Source organism: Temnothorax longispinosus, chromosome 6 (genome assembly GCF_030848805.1).
Source record: "Temnothorax longispinosus isolate EJ_2023e chromosome 6, Tlon_JGU_v1, whole genome shotgun sequence".
Lineage (NCBI taxonomy): Eukaryota > Metazoa > Arthropoda > Insecta > Hymenoptera > Formicidae > Temnothorax > Temnothorax longispinosus.
In genome coordinates, this window is record NC_092363.1 from 8,767,311 (window position 1) to 8,783,480 (window position 16,170).

A 16,170-nucleotide genomic window follows, 5' to 3' on the forward strand; every position below is an offset into this window, starting at 1 on the left:
TAAGAGCAAACATTTCGCGATAAAACGCACCAGTACAGATGGGTGATGATGTAGCGTGTATTCCATAAGCGCCTGTTGAACTTGCTCGTGACCCTCTTGCACATGCTTCTTGTTTACTAATCCACGGACATCTGCAGCAAATTAAATATACGCACTTATGTAAAAGATACAAATTTGACTTGAATATTATGGGGTATTGGAACGAGGTATTTACTTGAAAGTGGAACAAAGAACAAAAAACCAAGTTATGATGCACGATAAATTTTACATCGTTGATGCGAAAGGTCTCTGCGATGCGATCTTTGCAGAAAGCTATATAAAACGTGACTGCATGGTCGCGTGGATCTTGCCAACTCAATTATCACCTGTTGTCTCTCAAAGCTCGTCGCTTACGAGATAGACATGGATGGACTTTTAATTTTACTTACCGTGATTTAACAGCATTAGAAATTTCATGCATATATATTCGGGGACGTCGAATTTTAGTTCCTGAAGCGTCTTGGACAGTTCCCTGAAGGTTTCGGCCAAGGAAGGAACGCCGAGTAGGCCGAGACAGAGAAGATCAAACTTTTGGCCATTGTGAAGGGTCGTCTCGTCAGGTAGATTATTGTGTAACCTGTGATGAAGGTGATCTAGCACCAACATATCCGACCAAGAGTGTTGCAGCAACTTCATTTGATCGTCAACCTAGCAAATAACATTGCCGTGCAAATGTTAGATATAATGACTAAATACATAGAAAAATATATGGTATATGGAGAGTAATTGTATTCAATTTGATATTTGTATTCAAACTTTAATATTAAAAAAAAATCACATGATAGTACGATAAAATGTTTTCAGAGCTAACTAAATTAAAAAAATTCGTATGATAAATGGGAAAATTGCTAAAATTAGAATTTATAAATAGATATAAATAATTATTTGTAAAATTTTAATTGCAACTTACAAATAAATATTTAAAATTAGAATTCATAAATATATATAAATAATTATTTGTAAAATTTTAATTGCAACTTAAAAATAAATATTTGATAAACATTAGTTGTGTCTCAAATGTTTCATTAAACCGAGAAAATGTTTTTTTTTTTTTTTTATATAAAAAATACCGCAAAATGTAGTTGGTATATGTGACTATTTATATTTATATTACAGAAATAGAAAAGTGTTAAAAAATAAAGAATCTCTTTTAGAAGCGCGACACGATTTTAATGAGACTGCAGTGAAGATCAGGCGGCAATGTGTACCATATTGTCGACGAAAAGTTTCAACAAAATGGCCTCGGTCTGCTTTGCATCGTTGTTAACAAATCCGCCGTGTTGGAGCAAAAATAAAAAGTTATTACAAAACGACCGGTTGAAGTATGCAATTTATAATTAACGCGGTCCCGCTTTGGGGCAACCGCCATAACCCAGAAACGTATCTTGTTATGACCTAGATATGAGGCGATGCTTGAAATCATTCAGTGATTGTGTAATGCCGCCGCGGCGCCGGTTACCTCACATCCCCGCTCATGGCACCAAGCAGACCAGGCAGCGAGTTATTTATCGGTAAGAACGAACTTTTCTCGTCGAGGAGATTCTCGACAAAATCGTTGCGGTTACTTCTAACGACGTTACATGTTGACGCCTCTCTCGTTCACTTTTGTATCAAAAATATCGTGGAAAAAGGCAACAATTTCGAATTCGTGCGATGATGGAGGAAAGGAGGGAAAAAAGGGACAGAAGACGTTCGTCGTTCTAGAAAAGACCCGCGGCGGTCTAGATGCCCGAGATACTCACTTTGAGATCTTTGAAGAACGTCGAGTTTCTAGCCCAGTCTACCTGCGAAAACAAATTCTGATCGAGCACTTTACACATTAATTCGAACAAGTCCACTTCACACTGATTATACGTTTGGTTTTGCAACAGTCCGAAGAGAGACGACTGCCACTCGCGGTCGTCGATCGACAATAAAAACTCCCTTATCATCGGGCTCTTGAGAGCGACGGGGGGGTTGGGCGCGTAGCTCGGCACCCCGCCATGCGGCTGGGCGGATTGTTCGCCGAAGTTGAAGACCTTCGTGCCGGGGGTGGTGGAGTTCGCGGCCCAGAGTTTACTGTCCAGACCCGGATTGAGATTGTGCAGGTGATTTCCGCCGCCTCCGCCACTGCCGCTACCTCCACCGGCTCCACCACCGCCACCGCCACCACCACCGCCGCCACCACCGCCACTGCCACCGCCGCCACTGGTACCGATGTTGGGTTGACTGGATGGCGCGATCAGCTGGTGCTGACCGGCCCCGCTGCCGCCGGCTTGCGTCGTGACCAGGCCCGCGGCCACGGTCGCGGGGGACGGGCTCGAGTCTGGCGACGAGGTCAGACTCGAGACTTGAGGTATTTGGATCTCCTGCTTGATGTGCATCAAGGGCGCGACCGCGGACGAATAGCCGGTCGGGTCTCCGAGGCTGCCGCGTATCGTCTGGATCGCCAGTTGCCGTTGACGTATCAGTTGCAGCTTCCGCGCCCGGTCCCTCTTGTACATGGGCCCAAATTTGTTCCTACCGCCTCGCATTCTGTCTGCCCGTACGGCTGGAACAACAGGGAGAATTGCTGATTCAGCGCGGCGCGTGTGTATCACGTTTAGCAGGGGGTTTCCCTCGCTATTTATTCTTAAACCTTTAATTAACGCATAAGAGCCGCAATGTACGGAGCGTTTTCTTATCCTTGAATGGATTTTTCCGCTGGTCTACGCGCTGTTCGATACCGCCCGAAGGCCGCGAGTCGCACTTGATTTCTCAGGGAATGTAGGAAATGGAACATCATATTCAGGCGTCAAAGAAATCGATGTAAGAATCGATGTCTTAAGCAAGACCGTGATTATAAGTATTGTTAAATGTTCTCAGTAGATATTTAATTGTATTTATTATATGTATTTGAAGGGGGTACAGGAGAAAAATGATCAATGTCTATCCAGAGTAATTTCGAGAAAAACGTAATTTTTTATTTCAAGACATCAGATATCTTAGAAACTTTAGAAAGCTATTTAAAAAAAGTACTGGCAGTGAATATTGGAATGCATATTTTACTTAGCGTTTACATTGTATGTTGGACTCCGATAATTCTTTCACAAGCATGTGGACTATGATCTTTCGGTCTTATTTCCAAAATGAATTGTAACTGATTTTGATCAAAAAGATAAAAATTATGAAAGTTCTTTGAAAATGTCATAAGATAGCATGATCAGGTCAATTTCGACAAAAAGTGGACTTTGATCGTTTTCCCTCTGTCTGTGCCCTTCATTTGTCTCCTTATATACATTTAGTGCAAATTTTACGATTCTGAACGGTTCGACGTATCGCTCTTTTTGATAATAAAAATATTTTTCCTCAGCAAAGATTTAATTAAATTAATTGTTTATTTATCGTTCTCTATTCGGATTTAGTTTTAAATTTAGAATTTTCCTATTTGGTTGATAAAGACTCGGTGTAATTGAAACGTTTATTATTGTATTGAAGTTAATACAGGTGTCTTATTTAATATAATACCGTCAAATAACTTATAAAGGATGGAATTGATGAAAAAAATGTGTCAGATGAAAGTTGTAGGATTCGAAGAGGGCCAATAGACGATCTTATTAGATTTTGATTTGGGGCCCGTATTGGGTCCGGTAGAGCCCAAGTTAAGCTTTTTAAATGAAAACCCCTATTTTTTAAATAAATAATTCCAAAATCTAATAAGATATATCATTTATTCAAACCATAAAATTTTCGGTAAATGTGTATAAAAGGTCAAACCTCACCGATTTTATCGCCACTTAAATATGTTATAGGGGAGATCTTTCTGAGTAATTCTACGTAAGAAAAAAGTGGGGGACGGTATTGGTTCAGAAGATACAACAAATTAGAATTGCAACGAATATAGTTCGACCGAATACCGAATACAAATATTAGGCAAGGTCATGTGCCAAATAACTGAATATTCGGCGAATATTAGGCATGGTTTTAGCGCTAACGCGGCAACGGCTCAACATGGTGGGCTCGCCTTCGGCTCGTGCGTCCACTCCGCACTCGTGTCCAATTCTCAACTTCCCGCACTTGTTACACACCCTATTTTATATTACAAAGTGGGTGGAAAGTGGCCTATTGCGCGCGCGCCATCTGGCGACGGATGGCCGATTCCGCACGCGCGAGAGATTTCTCACTCGAGGCTGTGCAGGAATGAGATATTCCCGCACGCAGTTTCATTATAATAATTAAAACTATTAGTGTGTACTAAATCAATATGTATATAGTCTGTCTGAAAAGTAATGAGACTGAATTTTTTATCTCAACAACTTGTAACACTGTAAAAACGAGACTGCAGTAGACCGAGAGCTACATTTATACTCTACCTACAGTTAAAATTTTAATTTGATAACATTAACAACACATGTGATTCTACAATCATTTGTTTAACAGGTATAAGGTATAACTGTATGTTTGGGTGACGTGTCATGAAAATGGAACACAAGAAAATCGAGCAGTGTTATGCGAACTTTGACACAGAAAATTCTGTGTCAAATTTCAGGATATCGCGACAGAAACATTTAAAAAGTTGACAGTGAAAATAATTGGCGATCAATTAAATTAAATTTGAATCACCAAATTGTTTATGTCATTGGTAGTCCACTCCAGAATCCATCTTCACAATTTTACCGCCACCTAAAAATTGTGCCCGGGATAGAACTTGATCTTTGTAAATCTGTTTCAACTTCTTAAATGTTTCCATCGCATTGTCCTGGTTGTATGGCTCCTAACAGCTTTATTTACTTAATATAATACACATGTTTATTTAAAATTATATATTTTTATTTAAATTAAGTAAAAATATCTAATTCCTAAATAAATAGGTATGTGTATCATATTTAGCAAAATAAAGCTGTTAGGAGTCATACCTAATAATTATTTTTTTGGATTTCAATATTTTTTTCTCAGTGTGTCTATACATATATATCAGCAATTTATTTCTCTTAGAACTAATGTTACTTTATAATGCCTAAAAAAAGTATTAAAATTGTGAAACTTTAATTTGCTATTTCTTCTAAACCAATGCCGTCCCCCACTTTTTTCTTATATAGAATTACTCAGAAAGACCTCCCCTACAATATATTTAAGTGGTGACAAAATCGGTGAGGTTTGATCTTTTATACACTTTACCCAACTTTCATCTAACATACTTTTTTATCAACTCCCTCCTTTATGAGATATTCGACCGTACTGTTTTAAATGGGACACTCTATATATTAATTTAATTTTTTAACTTTTTTGCTCATTTATTGGCCCTTAATCACTTTACAGTATTTGATATATAGGAGGGAGCTTGGTTCCTCATTTAATTTAATTAAATTAAACTTTACCTCAGAATTATGGGTGAATATCTGAAAAACATAATTTTACATAAGTTTCGAAAAAAATATACGTTGATGGCATTGAAAAGTTACGATCGGAAATGATCGAAGGACTGGAGATTTTCCGACGTAAAGCGACCCTAAATTCTGAACGCAAAAAGCGGCCTGAAAGCAGTGATCAGTGTTGTTCGTTGTTCGGTTTAATTCTAAAGAAAAATCTCTTTAGCGCGCGCGATCGAACGAAGCAACCTTGGGGAAGCGTAGTCTTCCGAGTCGGACGAAAGCGGAAGTCACAGCTAATCGCCGGATAAGTAGGACAAAAGCGTGAGAGTACGCCGCTTGCTATTTCTGTTGTATGTATATATACGCGCGGCGGCAATCAACACGCGCGCGCGCGAGCACTGCGCAAAATCATCGTGTTCGGCACATATCCCACGGCGCGTTTCCCGCGTTCTACAGCCTGCTGTCGCGAATAAACGCGTCTAAAGCCGTAGAGCCGCGCGTACTGGCTTTTTCAAACTGGCCGCTGATAACGAGCCATCTGCCGCGCGAGATTGATCGAGTCTCGTTTCTCAGGTTGTTTCGAAAACTGTTTGCGTATATAGGCGCAGCGTCGGGAATATACGCGGAATTTAACACGTGACGCAAACTTGGGATTTTATGAATTCCCAGCTATATTGCAATTTTTCTTCGAGTACGCCGAGAAGTCGTCAGTAACTTTTGAATTACATGCTGTCGAAAGAATCTACAACAAATAAGTGCATAAATATTGTTCATCATTTAAATTCAAGAATTTATCTCGATAAAATTTTTAAATGTAAACGTTGATTAGAAACTTAAGATCTAAGATCAAATGCCAAAAAAGCCTAAGTATATTAAAGAACGTCGTAAATTTTCTAGAAATTTATAAGATTGATTTCAGAGTGTACATATATCACGGTTTTGCTTCTTTCACGAAGCGGAAATCATATCCTTGAACACGCTTTTAAAATTACAATTACTTGATACAATTGCTTGACACCTTTCGAATCTTTCAAGAGATTCGATATTGATGGTTCGATATTTAAAAGACTCGACAAATGCCGCGGCTCAGTTTGAATCGCAAACGACGAAGAATGAATCTTCAAGTATGCGCGACTTTGGAGAACAACTGATTGGCCAGAAGCGACGTACATGTGGTTTGAACAGCGTACACCACACCCATGTCGGCACAAACACGATAACTAGGGCCCCTTGATTTGACTGTGGTTTCTGGTAGTATTTTTTACGCTGAACAAAAAATTATATAGGTCTTATAGGGCTAACTGCTTTAGTTTTCGAGATATGCAGTATTAAAGCTCAAAATAAATATAATATAAATTTAAATAATACTTCAATTGTGTGTGTATAAACAGTACACACGTAAGCGGGGGAGGGGCTACCTCACCTCCCCCGAAAACAGGGGGGAGGTGGGGATGAACATCGGTTCGCGTGAAAAGTGTATGCGTGAACTTTTCATGCGTGGAAAGTTAATATGAATTTTTAAATAATACTTCACACACAATTGTGTGTGTATAAACAGTACACACGTAAGCGGGGGGGAGGTAGGGGTGAACCTCGGTTCACGTGAAAAGTGTATGCATAAACTTTTCATGCGTGGAAAGTTAATATAAATTTTTAAATAATACTTCAATTGTGTGTGTATAAACAGTACACACGTAAGCGAGGAAGAAACTACCGCACCTCCCCTGGAAGCAGGGGGGAGGTGGAGGTGAACCTCGGTTCGCGTGAAAAGTGTATGCATAAACTTTTCATGCGTGGAAAGTTAATATAAATTTTTAAATAATACTTCAATTGTGTGTGTATAAACAGTACACACGTAAGTGGGAGAGGAACTACTGCACCTCCCCCGAAAGCAGGGGGGAGGTGGAGGTGAACCTCGGTTCGCGTGAAAAGTGTATATTGTCAACGTCACCCTCCTAAGTGAGGGTGTCCCTTTTATGCATAATTACCAATTTAAAAAAGTAAAGATTTATATTATATTTATTTTGAGCTTTAATACTGCATATCTCGAAAACTAAAGCAGTTAGCCCTATAAGACCTATATAATTTTTTGTTCAGCGTAAAAAATACTACCAGAAACCACAGTCAAATCAAGGGGCCCTAGTTATCGTGTTCTCCCCCCCCCCCCCATGTCGGCCTGTAACCGCCAATGGTGCGAAGAAAATAAGTGTAATGGTAATCGTTCGAGTAATCTGTAATTGTCGATTAGCACGCAGGAAGCTCTCTCGTGAGCATGATGTTTTTACGCTTTTTACTCGCGTCGAATGACCCACCGCGCAATCGGGACATCCTCTAGAAACATGGCCCGGAAAGCATTTACAACTTCGGGGCGATTAATTTCCAAAGAGATTTTCGCACAGACTTGTATTCGCGAGTCGCTATAAGAGATGTGATAGCACCTCTTTCGCCCCAAGTATACACTGTTAAATTCTTAGTGTCAAATTATACTCAATTGGAGTCATTTCTATAGATCCATTCCTATAGGTCGCCACTGCTCCTACTCAATATGTCGTTAATTTAACTAAACCAATGAAAGTTGAAATAATACTGTTTTGTGTTAAAATAAATTTCGACACATATAGTAGTTAAAAATAACAAAGTGTTATTTAACTCAAGGCCTTGGTTTAAATTTTATCCTTTAATGTTTAACAGTGTATCGAGGGAGCATTCACAGCTGGCATTAGTGTATAAAAATTCAGCAGTGGACTGAAAAAAATAAGCAGTGGCCTAATATTTGACGCCATTGTCGTCAGCGGTCGGAAAGTGGTAATAATGACTGGTGGCAGTAGCAATGCAGAAGGCATTGCAATATAGATTGCTAAGGCAGTGTCTGAATTTTATTCGGCATTGGCTCGGCAGTATATGGCGGTGGTGTACAAAATTTTTGGTTGTAAAATTCTCCCTCGCAGTGTATATAAAAGTATAACAAACCGCGAAAGAAATGTATTCTCTTCCGGATTTTTCTGAGCGTAATTTAGCAATACTTATCTCTCTTAATTAAAATCGCTATAGCAAAAGCTGCAGAGTATATTAAAGAATTCAAAATTTTCTAAATGCATTGATATCACGATGACGATAATTGATGTATTTGTTGCACAGATGTTTTAATATTTTACATTTATTTTCCCATCCAATTGTGATTACGTTAACATCCACGTAAAATATTAAAATTTAAAATTTTAATACTTTGCAGAATTTTCGTTGGCATGTCTCTTTAAATTAAATTAAAATTAAAATATTGTATGTATACAGGGTGATTCAGAACAATCTATTGTTCTGCAAACGTCAGATTCTTGACTCGATTCTGAGACAATTTTTTCTGTAGCAAAACTTTCGCCGAAGCTTAGTTTTCGAGTTATAAAAAGTAATAGTTATCTTATTACGGGCCAAATACAGAAGGTAGGCAGAAGCGGCGCGACAGCTGATCGCAATAAGCGCTTCATTCTTCGCCTCCGCGAGCAGATCATCATCAACGCGACAAAAAATTGTCGATATGCAATGCTGTTATCTCTGCCAATGAGCGAATTGCACGCTAACGAATTTCGAGTCGCGCCGCCCCTACTTACCTCCCGTACCCGGCCCGTACCTAATCCATAATAAAAAAGGTAACTGTTTCCTTTTGTAACTCGAAAACTAAACTTCGGCGAAAATACTACAGGTAAAGTCGTTTTGAAATCGAGTCAGGAATCTGACATTTGGGGGACAATAGGATTGTTTTGAATCATCCCGTGTGCGCGCGCGCACACGTGTGTGTGTGTGTGTACGTGTGTGTGTGTGTGTGTGCGTTAAATTATAATTTTGTAATGTTTTGACAGATATAAAGAGCGACATTATGTCTTATTATACCAAAATTATTACGAGATACGAAGTATTATGTATGAAATTATACGCTATATCGTAAAGACGTAAAATTTGACGACCGTAAATATTAATTCCAACTATTAACTTAATAATTACAGTTAGCAAGCAAAATCTTGAAATAATCAACCCTGTTTGAAGAGAAAATCTTAGATCCTTTTGCAGTCGCTTCTAACATTGTTTATTCGACCGTTGTACTCATCTGTTGAAGATGGAATTTTCAAACGTCCGAAATTGTTTGAGAGAAAACTTTTAGAAAATCGGTATCGCGAGAAAAATCGTTATATTAGCTTAGATGTATTAAATGTTACAATTAGGGATGGGCTCAAGTTCAATATGTAAATCCAATAATCAAATTTTATTTTCTAGAATTCGAGTAATATTTATAAGAAATAAATTGATTTTTAGAATTAATACCTGGAAGATTCAAAATGTACTTTTAGGTAGTGTCTATCATAAAGAATCGAATCTTTTACAAGTAACATTCAAACTCGGGAGCGTCCTGTTTGACCACGTTGCGATTGACTACAGCCACTCACAGTGACCGGTGCTTGGAATTTTTCCACTAGACCAGCCAATCAGAAATTTTTATATTAAATCAGACAATTGACGACGTGGTCAATCAAGTTCCACCTCTCGAATAAAGTTGTTAGTTTAAAGAATATGTAAAAATTTTTAATAACTTTTATTCTAAATTTTTAATCATATTTTTATTATATTTAATTTCAACAATGAATAATTTAATATTTATAATTATCAAAAAATAATGTATTAAAATAATTATCGCTTTGTACAAACATTTTAATTCGAAGGAACATAAAATTTTTTATAAAGTACTTATTAACGGTTTGAACGTATTTGATCCATGTTCGAGTCCACTTAGAAGTAAGGGTCATGGTACACAGAAGAACTTTAGCTATCTTAAGTTTTCGAGAATACTTGACTGTGATTGGTCAATTTGCTTACTGCTTAAGTTTGTCTATATGTGCCAAGACCCTTATTGGTCCTAATATTCTTGTTTTTGGTTAATTTGTAGAGAGTTTGAACCGAGGTTTAAACCTATTTCGTTCAGATTTGAGTCTACTTGAAAGTAGTGCTTTTATTTTTCGAAGTAATTATAGAGAGTTCGAAACTACGCCAACAGATTCGAATGTACTTGTAAGATACTTAATCCTATATACAATCTTCCTCAGTCTAGTTACAGAGATACCCCACATCTATTTTGCAGGGGTATTAGTACACCTCTGCGTGCAATAATATGAAACCTTATAAGTGCATACCGCACGACCTTTGATTTCCTTGGAATTATTTATACGTTAATGCGGACAGCCCCAAATCAGGCAGGCGTCTCTTGGTTTTAAAGCTACATCTGATTATCAGTATCGGTAATTAAAAAGTCGACATCGAGAAAAGATCTGTGAATACTTATAAGGGGAACAAATCTGGAGATATGCCGCATGCCCATCTGCGAGGCACGATCTCGATACTAAAACCCTCTTTTGTCAGATGGAACTAACTCTCATTGTTTCTGATGACACTACAGATATCTATAATAAGCTACCGAGCCATCTCGCTATCTAAGAAGCTCCCTTGCAATCACGAGCTCTTTCACTCATTTTCTTGATCATTTCTCAGCACCGTGAAATTAAGCGGCCACGAGGGCAGCATCACGACGCCACCCTCGCGTACCGTCATCAAGGGGATTTCGGTCGCGGCGCTCGTCGCTTCTGAACTCTCTCGCGGGGCACCGAGAAGGCCCGGTCGCCTGGCGAAAACGGCGGCGTTGCCTATTTTCGTACGCGGGACGGTCGCATAAAACGGCGAACGAGCACGAGTGTGAGCGAACGAAACATACGAAACGAACGAACCAGCGAGCGAGCGAGCGCGCTCGTTGAAAGTGAAAGGAGGTTGAATCGCTTTTGCCCGTCCACTTCTGCCTGTGTCGCCCTGCACGCCGACGTAGTCCTCCCCCTTCGTCTCCTCTCCGCGGCCCCTTCCTGCCCCTCCCGACTTCACGGTATACTACCACCGCGTATAAACCCCCCCTCGTCGCTCCTTCACCCGCTCCACATTACCGCCTCCGCCACCCTGTGCACCCTCTCTCGCTCTCACAATTCTCTCTCGCGCTCTTCTCCTTCTCTTGCGCCGTCGGTTCCCCCCGTTCCCCCGCGTTCAAAGTTGGCCCCGCGCGATACTATAGAATAGATACTGCGTGGAGTCAAGCGCGCAACGCAGCCATACCATCATCCTGCGGCTCCGCGATTTTGTTTCGGCCGGCTGAGCAAAGACGCGCCAATTCGCGCGCTCCCTCAGCGTAAGCATGAATACATGCATGTATACGTATTTTTGCGATTCCCCCTATATCTCTTTCTTTCTTTCTCTCTTACTCCGTTTCGTGACATGGACCCGGTCCTTCGTGACGTGGCCGCGGTGCGGCGACGGCAAACCCGACGCGACACGGATCTAGGCGTGGATCTACGCTTTCGACCCTCGAGCTAACCCTCTTTCATCTAACGAGAAAAGAAACTGGCACTAATGTTTCCCTACAGATTCGTATAATTGTTTGTTTCCCATAAATATCAATCATGATGTTTCTATCTCATTATATGCGAGAAAATTTGTATTGTAATTGCAGTTGGCTTTATAGGCCAGTCAAGTTACGGGTTATTTATTTGGGGCTTAAATCGAATTTGAATTCAGACTCTTAATTTATATGCCATTCGGTAGTAAATGGCACTGATAAAAACATATCAATTTTGTGGTTCGTCAACTCCGCTCATTTTTGCAAAAAAAATAAAAACCATAAAAAATTGGCCCCTTTTGACCGTTTACTCGAAACGCTGCGAAAACCGTTCGCGATACAGCAAAATTGCACATAAACAATTTTGTAGAGAATTAAATTTCCTATAAAAAAGTTCCTGAAGGCATTTCTATAAAATCAATAGCTTAGGCGTGAGTGGCGCCCAAAGTCGCGCGATCAGAAAGTGACTCTCGGCGAATTCGTAAGTTGCTCCGGTTAGTTGCAAATTTAATATCGATACTTCAGCATTAAATAAAAAATCCCCAAAAATTCAAGACTTAACTATATATAATAGGAAAGCTATTTCTGGGGTCAAACATTCTTTTATCGATAAATTCGAATTATGACAGCTATGTGACAAAAAATTTTTCTTTGTTCGATATCGTAACTTTGATCAGTCATATCTCAGAAAGTATTAATCCGATGATGATCACAAAAATTTCATTTTATAGGTAATTTTATTCTCTAAATATTCAATCTCTTCATATTCTGCCGTAAGTGCAACCGTTGGCCACTTTGAATCAAGACAAAATTGTACCTTTGACAGAGATTTACGGGGTAAATAATTTGTTATTATTATTCAATCCGAACACGTGCGCGCGCGCGTGTGTGTGTGTGTGTCTGTGTGTAATATTAAAATTATAAAAAAAATATTAACCCTCTGTCACCCCCCCTGGGTCTTTTTGGGCACAAGCGAAATTTTGAGCTCATCATATATTTCCGAGATAAAGAGAGGGCGAGGTCTGGCTCCCCTACCTAAAAAAAGGTGTTAGTAATGAGAACTCACTCGCCAAGGGACGCCAAGATCCGGCAGGCTGGACAAAATGGACCCAGGGGGCAACGAAAACAGTAAAAATAACGGTGGTGACGGAAGGTTAAAATATCTCAAATAAGAATCATATATAGTATAATAAAAAATGCTTCAAAGCGTATTTTAATAGAACATGAATCTCAGAATTTATATACATTATATTTATCTAAATTATTGTCACAAACTTTTATTGAAACTCCAGGTACTATATAATTTTATCTAAACTTATTTAGAAGAAGATTACTGACAACATTTCATCGTATTGGCAAATTCTTTTAATAATTGCTTCATCGTTAATTTCGCAAGACTACGATCGCATGATACATGCGAGATTCAATAGCTCTTGTTGACTAAAATTAAACAACTTGCCATTAATAAAACAAACTGTATTATGTATCGTTAACGAATCACAACAACAAAACAAAACTAGCGAAATTTCGTTCGCGATCATCGGAGTATTAGCATTAGCGATTGTTATATTCTTATTGGTATCGCAATGTTCCTCCACGCTGTTTATGTTCGAATGTTTATACACTTTCGAAATAACCCAATTCGCGGATCGCATTGGCAAAGCAATGTGCCTCGCACGCGTAGCTTAGCACGCGGATCACGCTGGCGCACGTGTGTGCAACGTTCTTGTTTCCCTTTCAACCTTCTGAAACGTTCTCGCTTTCAGACGCGATAGCCATGATAGCCATCGTGTACGTATATTATCCAAAGGTAATATATCGAATTTTTCTTCGCCTCATCTTGGACCAAAAATAAAGCCCCACAATTGGAAAATCCACTTCGTTCAAAATTCATAAAACTGAGCTTGAAAATTTCACTGAAAGAATCTGTTCTGCCACTTTCTATTATTTTGGAAAACCCGAACATAGAGATTTGCAGGCTATTGATAAAAAACGACAATATTTAAATATAAATGTTTACGGAAATCCAGACGATTTTCATAACAATCCGAGACAGCAATCGGTTGGGGAATAAATCGATCGCTATAACAGAAAGTATCAAAAATATATATTGCATCAATTGAATAAGTGCACTTTGTTGCAACAGAGATATGCAAACCAGCAGGCGTTATGCGGGTGCAAAACGGAAAAGAGAGATAAACTTGGACGGGTCAGACATACGCATTTGTAAATTTCAGTCTTCTTTAACGAATAAATTACATAGAAATTCATCTTCGCGTCATCACGAGCAAAATGATCGAAATATTAATTATTCCAATTAACTAGTTTTCTTATTATTTTGTGCAGGGATCTTAGTTTTGATTCCGTGTCCGTCTAGGTTACGCCATTGCTCGAAGGGTTAAAAGTATGACGCAATTGTACGGGGATTCAACAGCAATTCTCGGTGGCCACCGAGTGGGTGGTAACGATTCGCGTGGGCGGCGGGCCCTAACGTATAGATATACGGGGTGATTCGATCGGTCGCAATCGGCGAATATGCACGGCCGAACCGTGACACTGATGGAATTTACGCTCGAACTGCCGGTCACAGGGAGACGAACAAGAATTGCCATTGCGACCAATCATGCCGCGTTTACTCCGCATCGCGTCTGGATATCGCGAATCCGGAAGTTACACGCGATTATGCGTTCCTCTTATCCTTAATTCTTCTCTTTACACGCCGAAATTTATCGTGCCTGATAAATTTCCGCAACATCTGCGAGGCGAGAGGTCGAGAAAACCGTTCGCCCCAAAATCTGTGCCTCGATCTATTCTACAAGATGGCCATAGAACTCGCATACTTTCTCTCCAAATCATAGACCTAACATTAGAGGATTATTCTGATCGAAGTCAACGACGAAAGAGTTTATGCATCTCGAGTATATTCGGACAATGTTTACTGCTGCAGATTTTATATGGGTTTTTATCTGCGTAAATTTTTATTTGTCGCGTAAATACAGGAACATTTAATGTAAATGGTAATAAAATAATCACACCTCTTTTTTCATTAAATTAAGTATAAACTCTCTAAAATGGTGTTTTCGAGGGGAAATTTACAACCCAAAATTTTGTACACCACTGCCGTACTGCCGAGTCAATGCCGAATAAAAATCGGGCACTGCCTTAACAATGCTATGCAATGCCTCCTACACTGCCACTGCCACTGGTGTCATTATTACCATTGCTCAACCACTGACGACAATGCCGTCAATTATTATAGGCCATTGCTTACTTTTTTAGTTCACTTTTGAATTTTTGTATACCAATGCCGGTTGTGAATTCCGCCTCGGGTGTTTTATTTCGACATGAATTATATACTAATTGCAATAAACAAAACGACAATCATTATTTCTTTTACGCCTTTAAGGATGTTTCACGTATAGCTATACATATGTAGTATAATTTTCTTTTCTTGATTAAACAGTGTAAAGCTAGTCTCAGAAATTATTCATAAACGGCATATTATAATTGGGACAGAAAAAGCGTACAAATCGTAATTGCGTCCCATTTTTGTACTTGATATTGTTTAAATAAATCATTAAAAAATTGAAAAAAAATATATTAACAGAAAAACTTAAACCGTAATTGCAATTCTCGATGTCATAGAAGTGCCTGTACCATAAAAATTTCATTCATTTTTACTGTACAAGAGCAAAGATACATAATATGATATTTACATGGGGAGTAGGGTAACTGCAATGGGGGGAATATGCCAGTGTGGGGAATATGCCACTCGTTATGTTTAACAAAGCTACGGCTAGGAGCATTGTTGTAAATACTGTGAAATTGTTAAAAATATTATATCTGACGTTTTGCCCAAGTTTTTACTTACTTCCTGTCAGTATTATTATAGTTTTTATGATGAGGTAAGTACAGTATAACAAGTATGACAACGTGCTTTTTAGAATTTTCTTAGTGTTTTATATATAAGATATTCTTCAAGCAGTACACTATTTTTAACTCGATCAGCTTGTCGTTCTATTAATATTGGTTAGGATGAAAGTATTCAGTACGTCGCCGATTCGTTTTACTGGCAATCGTATAATACAAGCTCATTTTAATATAAAACTGCATCTTGGGGGAATATGCCACTACTTGGATAGGGGTAAAATGCCAGTTTCCTAACCTAGTAGCAGGATACTGCTAGTAGGTTAGGAAGCTGTAAACAGTATAAATAAATATTTTGCCGTATAAATATTGAAAAAATGTTGAAAAAGTGATGAAAAAATATTGAAAAATGTTGAATAAACACGTTTATTTCATGCGCTAAGAATATTATAGGCTGCGTACTTAATATTTTGCAAAATTGCATTCCGAATAATTTAAAAATAAAGAAATACAAAA

The 16,170-nt window shown here is 38.8% G+C and overlaps 2 protein-coding genes across 3 annotated transcripts in view; both read right to left on the reverse strand.

The window, feature by feature from the left end:
* The window catches only part of LOC139814476 (uncharacterized), a 172,820-nt gene that overhangs the window by 58,840 nt on the left and 97,810 nt on the right, over positions 1-16,170 (reverse strand). The window lies entirely within an intron of this gene.
* Positions 1-16,170, reverse strand: part of Ftz-f1 (ftz transcription factor 1) — a 36,738-nt gene that overhangs the window by 2,716 nt on the left and 17,852 nt on the right. For both annotated transcript variants that reach the window (XM_071780736.1, XM_071780735.1), the window contains exons 2-4: positions 1,782-2,569; positions 429-687; positions 31-131 (exon numbers count right to left, since the gene is read on the reverse strand). In XM_071780736.1, coding sequence (XP_071636837.1) covers positions 31-131; positions 429-687; positions 1,782-2,569 — 1,148 coding nt within the window. The remainder of the gene's footprint in view (positions 1-30; positions 132-428; positions 688-1,781; positions 2,570-16,170) is intronic.